Source organism: Cyrtonyx montezumae, unplaced genomic scaffold (genome assembly GCF_038088225.1).
Source record: "Cyrtonyx montezumae isolate F1298 unplaced genomic scaffold, pur_monq_1.0 scaffold_59, whole genome shotgun sequence".
Lineage (NCBI taxonomy): Eukaryota > Metazoa > Chordata > Aves > Galliformes > Odontophoridae > Cyrtonyx > Cyrtonyx montezumae.
Genome location: NW_027072066.1, coordinates 498,359 through 516,842, shown reverse-complemented (window position 1 = coordinate 516,842; position 18,484 = coordinate 498,359). Strand labels below are relative to the sequence as shown.

Genomic DNA, 18,484 nt, shown 5'->3' with positions numbered 1-18,484 from the left:
GGAACCGAAACCTGGCTCTGCCCTTATCCCACTGCCTGGAAGCCAGCAGGACTGCAGTCCAACCCACGGCCACTGATCCCTGAGCTTCAGCTCCATTTCTGCACCCGTACCTGAAACACTGGACGTCATCAGACTCAGCCTGCTGAGTTGGTGTGAGGCACATTCACCAAAGCCTGGGGTTAAGGCCAGGAGAGCTCCCAGGGAGGGAGCACAGCCCCGACCATCCCACTGGGACATTGTGTGCAGCCCATTATCCTCCGTTAGTACAAAACTGCAAGAAAAATCAACACCCTCCAGAAAAAAAAGCTCACAGAGAGGAAGCTGGTGCGAGGGAACAAGCTTTTCTCACCAGCTTTTCTCTCTTGAATGGAAATGAAAGAAACTAAACGAGATATTCTTCTTGCAGATAAATTATTCTAACTGCTGCCGGGTGCTCAGCCTGGGCTGAGTGCAGGGACGCTGCTGGGTCCCACTGCGAGTGCAGGGAGACAAACACCCTTTCTCTCTGGGTGCCTGCCTTCCTGCAGTTCCAGTATCAAAGCAAAAATCTTTTCTCAGAGCCCGGTCTGCTCCAAACAGCAGCCAGGATTATAATAAACCACCTGCCTTCCAGAGCATGGCAGATGCCACAGGGTCACGGTGCCTCCAGGAGGCACGAAGCCACTGAGCTCCTTTCCTCCCCTTGCACGGTCACTTCACAAGTTCTTGCCTGGGCTATCAGACAGCAACTGGCACTTCCCAGCGAGTCCCTTCACCATCCAGCACTTCCTGCTGGTGCCAACAAGCTCTCCTGTCTCCCCAATCAGATTTTCAGAGGTGCAACAATATTGTAGTTAGGAGCGCAAAGTGATCAGCACCACAGTACCACGACCCTGATGGGAGCTCCCAGGCTGTGTTTGGACAGCCGCTCCACCACTACACTGGAGCCCATCTCCTCCTGGAGAACACAGAATCATTCTCGTTGAAAAACAGCTCTGAGATCCCCAACCCAACCCCGACCCGTCCCACCGTGCCCACTGGCCGTGTCCCCACGTGCCACATCCCCACGGCCCTGGGACACCCCCACGGACGGGGACTGCCCACTGCCCTGGGCAGCTGCGCCAGTGCTGAGCGCTCTTTGGAGCACAGATTGTTCCCCATCTCCAAGCTGACCCTTCCCAGCTCTGCATCAGCCCACCCCCTCTCGTCCTGTCACTGTTCCCTGGGAGCAGAGGCAGACCCCCTCCCCCCTCAACACAACCTCACACAGCACAGAGCTCCACTGCTCCCTGGAAGGGGCCGAGAGGCAGCAGATGTGCACTCAGTCCCTCCTGGCTGTCCTCTGTACCTGCAGAGTTTGCAGCACGTGGGGATCACCACCCACGGTCAACGCTCCCTCTCCACACTGATATCATCTATAACAGTAACGGCAGAAGCGCTGCCAATAATCACTTCATGGCATTCACAGTGCTGCTTCTCCCTCCTTCAAGGTGGCACTGTCCCACGTCCCTCATGAGCTCAATGTCCTTCGTGGCCATGTTGGTAAATGCCGAGACTGTACTCCAAAGATTTCTGTTTGTAAACACAGAGGGATTGCCCTTCTCAAACACCCTCTGTTTGTACTGCCCATTCCAATCTGACTGCTGCAATTCAGCGAAGAAAACAAGAACTGACACCTCACATGGAGCATCCTGCTGCCCAGAGCGAGACTTTCACTCTGAACATTTCGCTGCTCTACTCACCTTTGGGTGGGCTTGTTAGGGGCAGGCCTGCAGCTCACTGCCCCCTGGGCTGCTCTGAAGGGGGACAGTGGGACAGGGAGGGGACCATCCCCCTCTGCTCTGCCCTTGGGACTTCATCCTGGAGAAGAGACAGCTGCAGGGAGACCTCACTGAGACCTGAAGGAGCTGATCAGCAGGAGGAGAGAGGCCGTACAGGGGCAGAGAGTGATGTGACAAAGGATAATGGATTTAAACTAAAAGAGGGGAGACTTCCCCTCACATCTGACCTAAATCCTTCATCCAGAGGCAGTGCAGCCCCAGCACTGCTGCTCGGAGCTATGGGTGCCCATCCCACCCATGCTCAGCCACCCACAGCACCACAGCCCGGGGAGGAGAGGGGCTCTGCTGGCCCCATGAGCACCACAGCTCCGGGAGAACGTTGGCATCCTCCTGATGGAGGCAGACGGGGCTGCACATCCCCCTCGGATGCCGTACTTCAGTAGCAAGGGACAGCTTAAAAGTAAAGAAACGACTCGAAGGAGATTTGTTATTTTAAGCGGACGCTGAAGCGCAGAGATTAAGTGAATATTTAATAAAGCACATTTATGGCAACTGCACACTCCTGGGGATGTCCTCAGACGTGGCTGCCTGGGTCTCCCTGGCTCAGCCCTCCCTCTAGGAAACGCTCCCACCGGCAGCGCTCGGGAGTGATTCATGTTTCCTGGCGCCAGGGAGATGCTGAGTGCTTTCCAGATCTGTGCCTGGATATTCTTATGCCACTAGACAGAAACCTCGTGACTTTCATCTCCGTGAGTCAGATCTGAGCCCTGGCAGCGTTTTATTCCTCCTTTCTGCTGCGCCGCTAAAGGAAGACAGAGGACGTGTTTCTTCCCGTGAAGATTTTAACCTTTGCAGTAGGTCGAGCCCTTTGGGACAAAGTTTTTTTCCCCCCTTCTTGTGCTACGTCTGCAGCTCCACCCAGCTCTGCTCTTGCTGCTGTGCATGTTCACTGAGAACTTACAGCTCCCTCCTGCCTCCCTCGCAGAGCATACACGAGCAAAAACGAGGAGCAGGTCTGTGTCCTACAACCTTCTTAACAAGACCCCCAGGGCCTCCTTGCACTTTCCTTCAGAGCACAGGGCACCCTAGGAGCCCTCCGCAGCCCTTGCTCCTTGCCCTGAGCCCCATTTCCTGATGGGCTGCCCCAGAACATGGGTTACATTTGGTGGGCACTGGCAGTGTCCTCCCCTCCCCATCCTCACAAACGCTGCTCATTGCATCGGAGCCAGCCATGCTGCCAGAGCCCACCTGCCCACCGCTGGCCCCGCTCTCCCAGGAGACATCACCATCCCCACGAGCCCTGTGCTGCCTCAAGGCACAAATATTAGTGGCAACAGAAATCCTCTGCTGGTCCCAGACCTCTCCACACTCATTGCTCTTTGTTTCTTAGATGAGAAATGATATCATGGAGCTGCCACAGCTGGCAGGTAAGCAGCAATGCAGAAAAGCGTCCATCCAACCACTGTGTGCCCAGCACCTGCCACCCCCGGTGCCCACCACCCCCTCTGCCCCAGCCCCACAGTGCCCATCACCCCCACTACCCCAACCCCATAGTGCTTGTCACTCCCAGCACCCATCACCCCCCACACCTGCCAGCTGTGCCACGTGGGGTGTCCCTGACCATTAATCTATACATTCCTCCATCACTGCCCACGATGCCTGGAACAGCAGTCCAACAGTGCTCCCTGCTCCACGCAAAGTCCTGACCCACACACACAGTTAGAGCCGGGGCACCAGGCAGAGGCGTGCAGCAAGCCCTGAGGGGGAGGACAGCATGCTGCTCAGTGTGCACATTGTGCTCCCGGGCGTTCTGTCATCCACCCAGGGCAGAGAACAGAACAAAGCTGCTCTTCAGCCAACCCATCATCTGTTCCCCCACCAGCTCCCTGCAGACAGCTGGCCCCAGACCTCCAGCAGAGCCGTGCCCACCACACGCCCACCATAACACACACACTGCTCCACTCAGCTCTGGCCACACCAGCAGCTCAGAGAAAAGACCTGAGGTCTGATGAGAGGAAGGCTGAACTCCCCAGGTCCTGGTGCCCTCGGGGACCACCACCCATCAGGATGGACCGTTGGTGCTGTGCATGTACCCAGGACTCTGAGCTCACAGGCTCGACTCCAGCCTTACCTTGGTATGGAGCTTGGCAAACTGCTTGTCATCCAGTAAAGTCTGGGTGTACACACGCCGCTTGTACCGGAACTGCAAGAGGGAGAATGTCAGACGTGAGATGCACAAAGCCCACTCAGCATCAGTTTGCTCTGGAGCTGTTCCAGTGAAGCCCTGCAGTGAGACCCTCAGCCCAAATCTGAGCATAACAGAATGGGATCCACTGCTCTCCTCCATATTTTTTCTCATCGATCTTTGCTTTCCTCAGTGAGGAGGCTCTGACCAGTTCTTCATATCAATCTATCTGATTCCAGCTTTTCTCAGCGTCCTTTCAGGTGCTGAGTGTGACCAAACACTGCTCTGATGTCCATCTCCTCACCCAAACCACTCCTGGAACCACCTTGCTGCTTGTCAGGGCAGGCACCAAAGGATCCCAGCATCACTTTGTGCCATAGGATCCCGCTGGGAATTAATGTCTGCCTTCTTGACAAGAACACTGATAATTTCCTTCTGAAACTTTCATTTCAGAAATGACAGCCCCTCCTTTGCAAGCAGCCTCGTCCCTGTCTGATCTAGGAATGATGGGTCCTGTACCAAATGACCTAAGGACTGCACCTATGCCACTGTTCCCTACCAGCAGTGACTTGTAATTAACAGAACTGTTAAGTATCTCAAGTTGAAAGCAACCCATGAGGATCCTCGAGCCCAACTTGTACTGGGGTGGGGCACCCACAGCGAGTCTGACATCGGCCCCTAAGAAACCCACCCAGGCTTATCTGCATGATGATAGCACTTCAGACACCTTACAGCACTAATCCCACGTGTGAGTACCACGTGGAACACAACCAGGTAGTGCCCAGTGGCTGCCACCTTTGTGCAGCTACCTTTATTGGGCAGAATTATGCCCTCCTTCAGGAGTGAGGTTGGATTTGACTAGATCTTCTTTCACTGCATTCTGAGATAGTGAATTGTCATCAACTTAATCCATGGCCGACGTTCTATTATTTGAGTCTGAACTGACACCGAGTTATCTTTGGGCTGGAGTCGCTTTGGAGTGCTGGCAACACATTTCCACATTCTCAGTCTGCTGCGGCCCTCGGCTTCCAGAACCTGTCATAAATGAGTAAAGCTGGGCAGATGTGTCCTCATAGCACTCTGTGCAACCATTCCCAGGTGAACGCTGCCCAGCCCTCTGACATACCCTTGCAGGTGCTGCCGGGGCTCCTCTGCAAGCACTGCCCACAGCTCTCCACTCCCACGCCATGCCGGGGTGCAACCAGCTCCGATCCCAGCAGCACAGCCAGGGATGCAGCAATTCGGAGCAGGAAGAGCCGTGTCACTCTGATGTGACAGCACACAGTGCCACCCAGGGGCAAGGCAAAACTTCATCAGAGGAGAGCGGAGCTGTGTGACACCGTCAGCTGCTCAGACTCTGCACAAACCCTCATGGATCCGCACGCAGCCCTGAGGGCTCATTTATCATTTGGGCTCAGGAACCCTCCCTGGGAGCAGCATGGGATCAGTGCCTTGTAAATGGATTCTGGATTTTTGGTTTTCCAACCTGATTTTGCCGTGCCCAGCTGCCATTCCCATCAAGTTAAGAAGATCTGAAACGGCCCACAACAAATAGCCGTGTCAGGTCTGCTTTCAGATGCGTACACTGAGACATTAAGTGTGGACATTATGCTGAGTTATACGAAACAAAGGACTAAAGCCTCCAGGAGGAGCATTAAGGAGCTGACTGCCTCATAGGCTTACTTGCAAGCATTGCTCGTGGTGTTGCAAAGTCTTAATCTATATTTGACATTAGTTTATTCAGAAACTGTGCGGTATTTTCTTTCCAAATTAGTCAGGATTAGTTATAATAACAGCACTCACGCTTGCACTTATAAGAGTTCATGCAGCTTAAGTGTGTAATGCTTCCTAAGTGGGCTCTGAGGGTGAATTATAGCACAGGGCCCCTGAAGCAGAGGTCTCCCTGCAGGAAACCAAAGTGCCATACAGACAGTGGGGAGTCAATGGAGCCCACCCTGCGTTACACACCTGCACACACGACCCCCTCCGTCCCAGACCAAACCTATACTGAATGTCAGTACAGAGCAATTCCATGCATTTCTGTTCCAGTTAATTTTCCAGAACGGAATGTAATATGGAATGAAACCTAGCATGTATCCTCTGTGTTCATCACAAGAATGAGGTCTGTGCAGGGATGGCCTTTGCTGCCAAAGCACAGCATTCCCTATCAGTCTCTACAGTAACTGTGAATTAAAGGAAAAAAAGAAAAGAAATTTGATGTAAAACTAAAGTAAAAAATACCAAACTCAATCCCTTCAGCCTCATTTCCAAAGACCTCCCTATGCTTTTCCCTCTGTACCTGTGGCACTCCTTCCCTAACTCAGCTCCCCACAGCGGTTATCTGCCAGGAGAAGAAGAAGGAGCTGCAACCAGAGGGCCCAGAGGAAGAATCTGTCCCTCAGGATCGCGGCCAACCACGAGAGCAGGCTGCCCACAGCCATATTTATAAATATATACGTTAAAAAAGACAGCTACCTCCAGGTAGGGGACAGGAGTGTCGGGATTCAGGGGGTACTCCCGCAGCAGGCGCTCCTCGTCCAGGAACTTCCCCGCTCTGCCATTGAAGGCCGGCTGGAAGAGCCCGTAGTTGAGCACATCCTTCAGGCTGTGGTTGAGGGTGCACAGAATGCGCTGCTTGGAGGACCACACGGGAACGTCCGGATTCAACCGCAGACACTTCTGTGGAGAGACAGAGGGCAGTGAGAGCCGGGCTCTGCGGGGCACTGCCACGCATCGCAGGGATGCAGAGAGAGCAGGAGGACGAGGGGGGAACGCCACCACCTTTGCAGTGCCGGTTGGCAAAAGAAGGGGAGGAAGAGGTGAAGAATCAAATGTTTAAAATCAGAGGACATGCTGGCACACCAGAGGTCAGCTCACAACAGCAGGTCCTCAGCAGCGGTCTCAGCTTCCCCTCCCAGGTCCCATATTCTGCATTGTGGCCCTCGATTTCTTGTTGTGATTACTTTCATTTTCCTCTTTCTTTGCTCTTGGACTTGGTGATCTCAGATGTCTTTTCCAGCCTTCGTGATTCTGTGATCACTCCCAACACAGGAGACTGGAGATGCACACAGTATCCAAGGGGCAGGTCCAGCACGGAGTCATACAGTGACATAACTGTAGTTTCTGTTCGTGGCAACGCTGAAGAGTTGATGCCTGACCACAGACACCTGCTTGGCTTTCCAAGCAGAAACACAGCCTGATCATCACCCCCTCCACGCACACAGCAGCTCTTCCAATGGCTCTGACAGACCTGTACCACATACCCCAGCCCAGGGGACTGATATTCACCTCGAGCATCAGAGGTAACTGCACATCTTCACTCCCTCCATCACGGATCATCTCACCCCAACTCACTACCACCGTGCCCATTAAACCACTTGGGGACATGGTCAGTAGGCATAGTGGGGATGAGAAGGGGTTGGACTTGGTGATCTCAGAGGTCTTTTCCAACCCTAATGACTCCACGATGCTACGACCTCCAGCTTCAGAGCCCTGGGGTTTGCTTAGGCCTACTTTCCCCCTAGCAGTGTCTCTATAGTTTTGTGAATTAGACAGGCACTGCTTTGAAAAATTAAACAGCTTTGCCTAGAGAAAAGCAAATGGTCCTGCTGAGGCACAGGGTGGGAGGCAGCAGAGAGCCAGTGCTGTGCTGCATTGTACCCACATAAGTCACTGTGCAACACAGGCAGCAGCCACTGAGCTGATGTTAGGGCTCATTTTTCTCGGGAAAGGATAACTCGCACTTGGCAGTGTGCATTTGTACTGCAAGCAGAGGTCAGCGTTACCTACTTCATCGCTGACCACACAACACACACATTGTTGTGCTTATCAACTATTGCTTGTCCTACAGCAGGGGCTAATGAGGAGGTGGCTCCTTGCTGGTGTGAGACATCAGGAGCCCAAAACCTGAGAGACGCCAAAGAGAAGCAGAATACGCATCATTCTTTTAGGAACTCTTAGTAAAAAACACCATCTATACCCTCCTACTTCACCTCTAGGAGTCTTCCTCACTGTCATATTACGCCTTTCAGTATGAAACTGTATGGTCAATGAAAAAACAAAACAGAATGTTGACAGAAGTGACCTTGTGGACAAGCACAAGCATTGGCTGAAGGAATATCCCAGCACAAAGATCACTGAATCTTATCCTGAGCTTTTTACTGCACAGACATACTCCAGAGAGTATTAACACTCCATATTTAGGAGAGAAAGCACTTTCCATCCTGCAGCATGCTTTGTCAGACAGTGTCAGAAATGGGAAAGAAGGAAACACCTGCTTCAACCGTTAGGTCAAAACGCTGCAGTCCTTTGTGGCCATAATCCCACCAATTCAATGTATCTTAAAGCTCAGTTTCTCAAAATACCACCAAATGTATTAAAATGTATTAAACCCATCCAGATTCCCGCAACTAAACATGCTTATTGCACTCCACAATGCAGCACAGCCATTCCAGGAGCAATCCAGCTGATGACACTCATCCCATCAGTCCCTGCCGGCAAACTGCAGTCTGCATGGACCCACAGCAGACAGCTGCTCTGTGCTCACTTTGTTAGGGCAGACACTGCAGTAAGGGTCCCTCCGACCTTGGTTGTGTGGAAATACATCAGTTCCCACTATCACAGCGGGGACAGCCCTGGCAGCTTCCATAGGAGAACCGGGCTGACCTGGGCAGAGCAGGAAGAGTTCAGTTGCCCAACCACAGGCACTCAGCCAGGCACCAACCCATCCCCATCGGGACAGGAACATCAAGCTTGGACACGCAGGGCACCGCAGAGCCCACTCTGTGCTGGGGACATGGGCTGCAGGCAGCTGCAGCATGAGCCACTCACTTTGGTTTGCTGTACAATACTAAGTGCTGACCGTAACAATCAAAGCCTTTGGAACAAGTCCTGAAAGAAAACAATGCGGCTCTTCAACTTTTCGGCAGTGTAGATGACACCTTCCTGAAGGAAGAAAGAGCTCGTTGCTCTAGCTTCAATCCTCTGCAGTGCACAGGATGACAGACAAGATCTATTCAGGAGCCACCCCGCAATAATGACAACAAAGAACAACCCCTGAACAGCAAAAAAGACAAAAAAAAATTCATCAAAGGGCACAAAACTGAGAGAGAATTGAAAGGAAATTAAAAGCAGCAGCTGAAAAGGTGATGTGCTCGCAGGCAGCAGGTAGCATATCTCATAATATCACATCAGAAGCTCTGAGCAAACGTATGGCCAAAATGGAAAAACGGCCCCGAAGAGAGAGACCTCCAGAGAAAGACATAGCAACCAAAAAACAGCAGAGCTGGGGAATCTATAGAAAGAGTCCCTTTAGAAAATGGGAGTTGCCATTTTGAGATGAGAGCGGAGCACAGCCCCGACGACCGCGTGCAAACAGACAATGGTGACAAAGCCGTAAAACCTCAGGGACACAGAGGGAGCAGGGAGCTGATGGACCACGGGCAGGGCTGTGGTGCAGCTCGTCCTTATGGGGGCTCTCCTATTTCCCAAATGTTTCTGGTATGGCTGCCTGCTGCAGCAAGCCAGAGTGCCCAAAGCATGGCAGAGCCCCTTCGGCCCTCCAGCTGAGCAGGGAGATGGTGCACAAAGGAGAAAGTATGCCGCGTGTTTCTGACTTGGGGTTCCTCTGCAGGGCCACACGTGCCCGTGCTGGGGTGTGAGCCAGAGCGATGGAGGCTGCTGCACCGAAATTGGCAGCACACCCAGATCCCCCACACGGGCCCGTCCAGGGCTGTCTGTTCAGGAAAAAACAGAAACAGGAAAGGTAAAGCTGACAAAGGTGACGGGAGCACAGAGCAGCCTGCAGTGCCTGGGCCACGGCAGGGGAACGGAGCTGTACAAATCCTTCTCCCCTGCTCCTTCAAAGGAGATCACAGAATTGTAGGGGTTGGAACAGACCTCTGGAGATCATCTAGTCCAAACCCCCTGCCAAAGTATCTCCCTAGACCAGGTTGCACAGGTAGATGTCCAGGTGGGTCTTGAATACATCCAGAGAAGGAGACTCCAGGGGAACCTCCTTGCCTGTCTTTAACAGGCTGTGCTTGGTTTTCCCAATTGCACATTTATTTTCTGTTCTGGTCAAAGCCCGCTGTGGATTCACCTGGCAGCAGTGCAGCACCACACATGCAGTCATCCACTCACTGCCCCATCCCACCAGGATGGGGGGAAGGAAGCAGGCAGGGGAAAAAAAAAAAAAAAGTAGAACTCATGGGTTGAGATAAAAAATATTTACTGAGGCAGAAAATGGAAAAGGGAAATAATAGGAATGATGATAATATGCATTTACAGAACACGTGCTGCACGACAAAGCTGCGCCCCACCCGACAACCAATGCTCACCCCCATCCCCAAGCAGTGTCCACCAGCCAACTGCCCACAGTTTTATATCTTTTTCACTCGATGTCGTATTGCATTGGACACTCCTGTGCCCAGTTTGGGTTAGCAGTGCTGGTTCTGTTACACACACAGCTCCTTTCCCCCCCCCAAAGTCCTTCACTGCAGCACAGCACCAGGAGCTGAAATGTCTGTGGCTCCATGCAGCACTGCTCAGCGACACTGAAACATCAGTGTGTATTGGCAATGGCGTTTTTCTCTCAAAGCTAAAATAATAACATCACATCAGACACTACAAACTAAATTAAAAAATATATATATAACCCACCAAAAAAACGACTTGGTTCCTGCTGAAACCAAGACAAAAGCTTTTCCCTTGCAGCAGCAGTTTTAGCTGTGGTGCCTTCCAGTGACCCAGGGCAGATTACAAATCCCCTGCAGGGTCCTGCTGGCAGCTGTTCTCCTGCAGGCACACAGGGAAGGAGCTGGGCTTCGCAGGGAGCACGGAGAGGAACAACCACCAGGCGATGCTAGCACAAGTTTCCTGTGTGCCGGGTGCTGGTGGTGGGCAAGCTGGGACCAGCTTACAGAACAAGCTGTGTATACTGGCAAAACAGTGAGAATTTTGGGGCTTAGATCACCTCCTGAGGAAAGCTGCGGCTCTGCCATCTGATGTGCTGGAACATCACACTGGGAGAAGCTGCCCCCACCAAGAGGAAACAAGATAATGAGCAGGAGGGAGGCTCTTGGTTCTCAGCAGGAAAGCAGCCGTGCACAAGCCCTTCTTGCAGAGTTACGTGCTGTAGATAAAGGATTTTGCCCTGCTAGGTTTTCCAGTGAAACAGTTGCTGCTTGTAAGACAGTCTGGGAGGGCACTGTTGACTGCTGTGTCATCCTCCTGCATCCCTTGCCTGATTCAGGAAACCAACCACAGTTAATCCTTTTTAAAAGGCATGAGAGTCCAAGAGTTGTATTCCACCTCCTAACAGCGACAGCCACCCCCGTTCTAAAGACCTTCCATCACTGCTTTCAGTCTAACAGCTGTTTCTGATACAAACGCAGCTTGAAATGAGCGTTTGAAGAGATTCAGCACCTGATTAACTCCAATGAGTGGCTCCAGCAAGAGCTCCCTCTTACACAGAGCTGCGACAGCTTTCCCTTCAGCCACCTGTGAGGGAAGGGCTGCTGAAGAGCACCGTCACCGTCCTGCTTCATCCAACTGCTGAACCCTTTGTTTAGAAAACACGGGAAAGGAAATGCAAAATGTTTCAGCTTGATTCAATCACAGGTCCAAACAAAGAGCTTGACACAGATTAAAGAAGCGATGATTTCCTTCAGGGACCCGGAAGTATTCTGGCATGTCACTGTACCGTCACAACCACACACAAAAATAAAAAAATAAAAGATCAACAACTACTATCTAATGTGTGAGCAGTTGGTAAATGGGGATCTGAGAAACTTTAGCTCGACATAAGGCTTGCAGAAGCCACGTAAGGTTTAGTAGCTTCTTCAGAAGGGTGCATAGGATCTTCTGTTCAATCAGCATCCATATGGGGACTGTTGAATCACGGCCTGAACCACTGCTGGATCACCTGAGGTGAGCACTGAGTCAGCCAAGGGAGCACAGGTGAAGGCAATGCACCTGTGTGACCGGAAGGGGCAGAGCCTGGCTCCATCTCTCCTATAGACCTCGTTTAAGGGCTGACTGCCACTGGGGAAGGGTCTCTTTCTGGAGATCACTCCTTTGGAGTTTTTACACTGTCAGCCTGGGACACCGGTGAGCATTCCTTCTCTTTTTGGTTATTCCCTTCCACCACGATAACCCTTCTCATCATATATCTTGACTACCATGCTATTTGAACTACGTATTCTGTTAACCATACAGAATCAAAACAGAGGAAACTGAAGTTTCGTAGAAAAGTCCTTATCATAAAATCGCTGACCTCTAAGGGTCACAACCAAGTTCAACCCCAACCCATCCCCGCTACGCCTGCTAACTGCCTACTAACCCTGTCCCTGAGCGTTACATTTAATAAATGCATTCAACAGATGTAAAGAACTTCTCATAAAAGAGTAAAAGCAATCAAGCTGGGCTGGAAAATGGGTGAAAACAATGAACACACCACACTGCAGTTGCCCTAGAAGCACGTGGCCAGCATGTCCTCTGATTCAGCAAATGTAAAGCCACGAAGGCCTGTCAGATTCTCCACCACTACCCTGCAAGCATCAACCATTCACTCCCATAGTGAGCTGAGTTCCTTGAATTTGGCTGCACTCCCTGAAAACCATTCCACTTGGGTCTTAAAAAAGAAAGAAACAAACAAAAATGCACATGATGGAAAACATACTCCCTCCTTGGATCAATTTGCAAGCCAAATACTTATCCACAGTGATAAAAGGTTTATCTTGGCTCTCATTTGATCCCCTTTGTTTAAACTTGCAGTCATTCCTTCTTGTATCTTTCTCTGCAATACTGAACAGCTGTTTAGTTCTCAGCTCCTTGCTGTGCTCCAGCCTCCATTTAACAGTCACCTCTCAGTCTTGTTTAGGGTGAGCTGAAGAGATTGACATTCACAAACTGTAATGCATTTTCTCCAGATCTCAAATCATTCTTGTAGCTCTTTTCAGCACTCTCTTTAATTTTAAATATACTTCTTAAAGAGCAGAATTCAGAGCCAGAGGCAACATTCCAGCATCTGCCTCCCAGCTGTCACATACAGACACAAAACACTGTCCTCGACTCCCTGTTTGCTTGCTTTGATCTTCAGGCGTTGCATCAGCAGTTTCCTTTAAAGCACGTGGCCCTTTGGGTTCAGCTTGACCACTCCACCTCACCCAGACAACCAAACCCACGTTCTTCCCAATACACAGCTTCTTGTATTCTAGATCTGGAATTAGCTACCTATAGAACTCCACATCTGAATGAATTAGAACATTATTATTTTGAAGGGCACAGCTCTAGTTTAGTCCACGTTAGAATTAAAATAAATAGAATTAAAATAAAATTAAAAAAAGAAGAGTGGTGAGCTAGGGATGCAGCCTCTAACAACAGCATTTGTTGAAACAGGAGCGTGTGGGAAAAGGACTGCAGAAAGAGGCAGGGAGCACTACTGAAGCAACAGAAAGCAGCACAGCATCATGGCGTGAGCCTTTGGTACGCCCGCGTCCTCGAAGTGAGTGCAGCCCTAACTGTGGCAGAATGGGAAAGGTGTGGTTAAGGGAAGGCAGGACAACCAACGGCCTGGAGCAGCATCCATGTGAAGCTCAGCTAAACAGACAAGAGTCCCCAGGAAAAAGGGAAAAAGAACACCAAGATGGAATGTGACAAAACCAAGAGTGGCATAGGAAATATAAACAGGTACTATTTCCTTGGGAATTGATGCAAACACCACAAGACAAGGAGACAGAGACGACATCTTCATTAGACACACTCGTGCTGTTCTGCTCAATGGCATGCCGCGGGGTTCTGGCAATCGACTCCAAATTGGTCTCCCAAGTACCACCACTCGTGCAGTCATAACCACAAATCAGTGCTGCGTGCATCACAGGTTGTTTGGCCTTCCTACCCAGGTCTGACTCTAATTGCAACTCTCTCTCTTGGTTTACAGTTTACTACCACTCTTTTCTTCCAAGTTACAACTTCCCCCATTTCACATTAACCTACCACTGCTCTGCCTCCAGGTCTCAACAACTAGGCTAATTCTGTGGGTGGATCTTCATACTGCCTTCATACAGACATCTGAACATCCACCTTGTTAGTTACGACTGCAGCAGTTCTGTTAACTTGCACCAACTTCTGCTCCCCGACAGTAAAGTCTTTCGAAACAAAACTCAGGAGGATAGACAGTGTAGATAGAGTAAGACAAACTGGCAGAGTTATTCTGCCACTGTCATTGGCCATTCTAGACCCAGAATAGGTATTTCTGTACAACCCAGCATAGGTTCACCCAAGGAGCCCCACAGTAGGGAGTCACAGACTGACACCTGGAGGGCCCTGGGGAAAGCTGGTCCTGCTCTGAGCAGGGGAGATTGGCTACAGACAGCGCAGCACTGGACAAGGGATTGGATTTAGTAGTTGGGTAGGGATAGTGATAGGAGGATGGTTGGACTAGATGATCTTGTAGGTCCTTTCCAACCTTATGAACCTATGAACCTATGAACAAGCACCTTCAAAGACAGAGACCTCTTGACTTCTATAAGCCCTTCCTGCAGTGAAGGGAGGCCTCAGAAGAGAATGTCCCTGGAAATAGCTTGGTCCTCTTGTCCCATCGTGGCACTCCCAGAGGTGCCCATCTCCACCGCCTCTCCCACCCTATTAGGCGGCTGCAGATGGCAGTAAGGTCTTCCTTCTGCCTCCTCCTCCCTGGTCTGAGCGAACCCTACTCTCAGCCTTTCAGCCTCCTGAAATTCAGCCCCGACTATCCTAGAGACTCTGTGGAACCTCCTGGGCTATGGCAACATCTGCCCTGGGCTGGAGAGCCCAGCTTGATCCCACAATCTGTATAGGTCTCACCAGTGCTGAGGGGAGGGAGCCATCCCCACCATTGCACGCAGCCATTGCTGCCCAGGGTGTGCTCAGACTTCATTGCCAAAGGCACTGCCAGTGCTGGGTTTTGGGGCCCCTGGGGTCCCTCAGCCCTTCCTGCCAAGCCACCTGGTGTCCAGTCACCCATCCTGCTCTATCCCATTCCACCCCATGGCACTGCTGCAGCCCATGGGCAGAACTCACCCCAGTCCTTGTGGCCATTCCTGGAGCCAGTGGAGACCCCTCTGAGGAGCAGCACTGCCCTCAGCCTGCTGGCTGCTCCTAGACTGGCTCGTGCTGCTCTGCTAAGAAGATACTGTGCAGTGTAAGCTCTCATATCCATTCCTGAGGAGCGAACTCCTAAGCAGCCACCAGGTGGGCTTTGCATGGCCATTGGCCACCTTTCAAGACTGGTGGTCCAGCCAGCTGTCCACCAACCTCATTCTCCACCCATCCAAACCATCTCAGTCCTATTTTGCAAAAAGGGATGTTACAGAACACACTGAAAACCTCTTCAAATTCCAGGTAGGCATTTCCTGTGCCCTCCTCTTCAAGCATCACCCATCACAATGGAGAAATCAACCGGGCTGTTTGGGCATGCTTTACCCTTGGCACAACCAAGCTGGCTGTTCCCACTCACCTCCTGACCTTCATGTGCCTGGATGGAGCTTCCAGTGGGATTTGCTCCACCACCTTCCCTCCAACCGAAGGGACCTGGGTGTTGGTCAGCCTCACCACATCCCTGTGTGCCCACCCTTTGCTTCATCCCTCCAGCACGTGCCCCCTCAGAGCCAGGTTCTGTTGCTCCAGGCAGGATGCCGGTGGCTGAGCCCTGTGTCACCAAGCTCACCCACTACTCTGCTACGTTCCTCTTCAAACCACTAACAATCTGAGCAAAGTTACAAAATTTGAGGTACTTTCCTTCCTGCCAAACTCCTCCGGAGGCAGGAATTCATCACTGGCTCGGGAGATGCATGACTCAATCTCCTCACTAGGCGTTCAAGGTGCTGCAGCTCTTCTTGTCTCCCCAGGCAACTCGCAAAGACATTCCAGAGGTGTTTCCCTGAAGCTCCTCTGAAGTCTTGATAAATCCTCTCAGTTACCAGCCTGACATCCATTCTCTTTTATTATAGAATGGAAATAGATCAGGGAGACGTCAACTTCTGGAAATGCAATGGTTAAATCTTATCAGAAATTGTTTTCCAACTACTTAATTTCCCTGTTTTTGATTTGCAGTCTAACTACTGTCCTACGTATCAGTTTGTTGGTCGTTAACTTTCACACCGAAGACATCCTTAGCGAAAGCTTTGGCGTCAGCACCTCCTTCTCGCTAATCGCTTTTCCCTGGTTTAATAACTGTTTTGAGTGAAAAGAAAACACACGTTAGTACTACCTACTCATGTACCCAAAACTCCTCCAATAATTACCTGCTGCTTTGTTCTTTTAAATCAATTTGCTCCGGCACTCACCCGCTGATCCATTCTCTTGTGAAACTTCCCCAACGCTTCATGCGGTTCCTTCACTTTGTTGCCTCATCTCCACTATCCACCCCTCTCTCGACTCTGGGGGACCTCACCCCCCTCTGGGGGTACAGCAGAAGGTGTCAGAAGTGGGGTTGCCCCGCTGGGGGTCCCGGGGACCCTCCTGCCACCCCGCGGGCTGAGCAGAGGGCTGCTCCCTCCGGTCCCCTTCGCGAGGCCGTGTCCCAGCACCAGTGGAGCAGGGACACGCAGTCACAGGCAGAGCCGGCGCTGGAAGAGTCACGCTCCTCTGCTCGGCGGCTTTTAATTAAAAAAAAAGGAGTAATGACAACGTTGATAAATGTGTTAACCACTCCTCCGTTGATCGATTCCGGCAGCATCTGCCCCACGCGCTGAGCCCTGGCAGCTCCCAGCAGCCGCACAACGCTTGGCAGTTCCCAGGCAACCGCAGCCTCGAGCTTTGCACATGACAACTTCCACAATATTGCCGTGTTTTCAATAAAAATTCTGCCGTACAGAGGAATTTCAAGCTGTCAAATCAGCTAAAGTTAATAGCAAGTTAAATAGCATTAGAAGCGCCTATATCGACTGCTTCACTTCCGGACCTTATCCAGTTCAAAAATCAGCATTTTCCTTCCATCAGCAACTGCGGATTTTGCAGGCTGCTGCATTTAAACAACACAGATTCCTTTGGGTCCATCAGGAAATTTATATCACGCTTTCCACAGAAAAAGACCCCGAGGCAGGATGCAATTACTTTGGTCACAGCAGAACAGGAAGTGTGAGAAACTCTAAACCAGCACAGCAAAGAAAGAGACCACTGAGCATCGCCCACAACTGGACACCCATTGACCAAATCTCCACAATCCCATGAAGAACATGCAGAGCTGTCGTCAGCATCAGTAAAAAGGAAAAGGAGGTCAGTGGAAGCGTGACTGTTAATAAAGGGAGGGGGGGAAATTGTTACCAAATATTTCACAGATCATTTTGCAGTGCTGCGAGCATCCCTAATTTAGGGCACTGAGGCCAGCCTGAAGTAGGTGCCTTCGTTCCAGCTGACCGGAACATCTGTCAGCATGGAGCTGCCTCAGGAGAGGCTCATGGAGAGGCTGTGCCGCAGAGGGAGGTGGGCACAGCACAGCCCCCCCAGGGCAGTGAGCACAGCCCCAAGCTCAGGGATAGGTTTCGGGTGGTGCCGTGTGGAGCAGGGGGTTGGGTTTGACGATGGGACCCTTCCCACTCAGGACAGTCTGTGATTCCATGATTTTGCTCAAGACATTTCGCAGTGCAGGTATGTGCAGGCTGCTAGCCCAGAAGACAACAGCTCCACAGAAATCCCACAGAACCAGGTGGTGCTGGAGGTCAGAGAGCTCTCCAGGAGGTGATCAAAGTGGTTACTGACAAACCCAACCCCTGTGCCCGGAGCTGGAAGGCTCTCCCCTCCAGTAGCACCATCCTGGCCCTGCTGAGCACTGACTGCAGCTCACAGAGCCACGCATAGCCCTGGCAGCTCGTGGCACAGACTCCTCTTTCCCTTTCTTTCCCCTACAACAATTACTTCACCTCCTCGCACAGAGAATTACCAAGAGAAGGACAAGAGAAGGCAAGAGAAGGACAGTGCCTCTGTCTGCTGCAGCTGGCACTGCCGTTCTCGCTGCCTCTCACCGTGCATTGCTGGAATGGCCACGTCCACCCATCAGCATCCATCCTGCTGGTACCCACCACGCTGCCCCCATATCATCACATGCTCTCCCGCCCCATTCCAACACCGTTCCCCCCCCCAGCCCCACATCGGCAGCTCGCCGCCGGCTCCACAAGTCGATCCCGTAAAGCAGTGGTACAACAAAGCACAAATTGCTATCAATAAACCAGCACCGAGGAAGAGCCAATCAGAAGAGGGGAGCACGATTTCGTTGGGTTAGCGGTTTAATTAACAGCCAGGCCTTTAACGATGCCAATGACCTGTGAAAGTCAGAACACATTTAGAGAATCGGTGCTCCACAGCAGAATGGCCAAAAGCAGCTGCAGAAACGCTTTACTGGAACTTGTGCTGTCGGGAACAGCATGACTTCCCCCGGACCGAGAAGACTTCATGGTGGGAAGTGCAGAGCTCTGGGATCACGACAACGGAGGTGGCTGCACATTTTAGAAGCAGCATTTAATACTGGTTCACGACACCTCGTTTCCATAAGTTTGGTTTC

At 51.4% G+C, this 18,484-nt stretch overlaps 1 protein-coding gene across 1 annotated transcript in view; it reads right to left on the bottom strand.

Moving 5' to 3' along the window:
• Positions 1-18,484, bottom strand: part of SHANK3 (SH3 and multiple ankyrin repeat domains 3) — a 255,468-nt gene that overhangs the window by 214,438 nt on the left and 22,546 nt on the right. Inside the window, 2 exon segments of the mRNA XM_065749212.1 lie at positions 3,892-3,963; positions 6,421-6,624. Of these exon segments, the coding sequence (XP_065605284.1) occupies positions 3,892-3,963; positions 6,421-6,624 (276 nt within the window).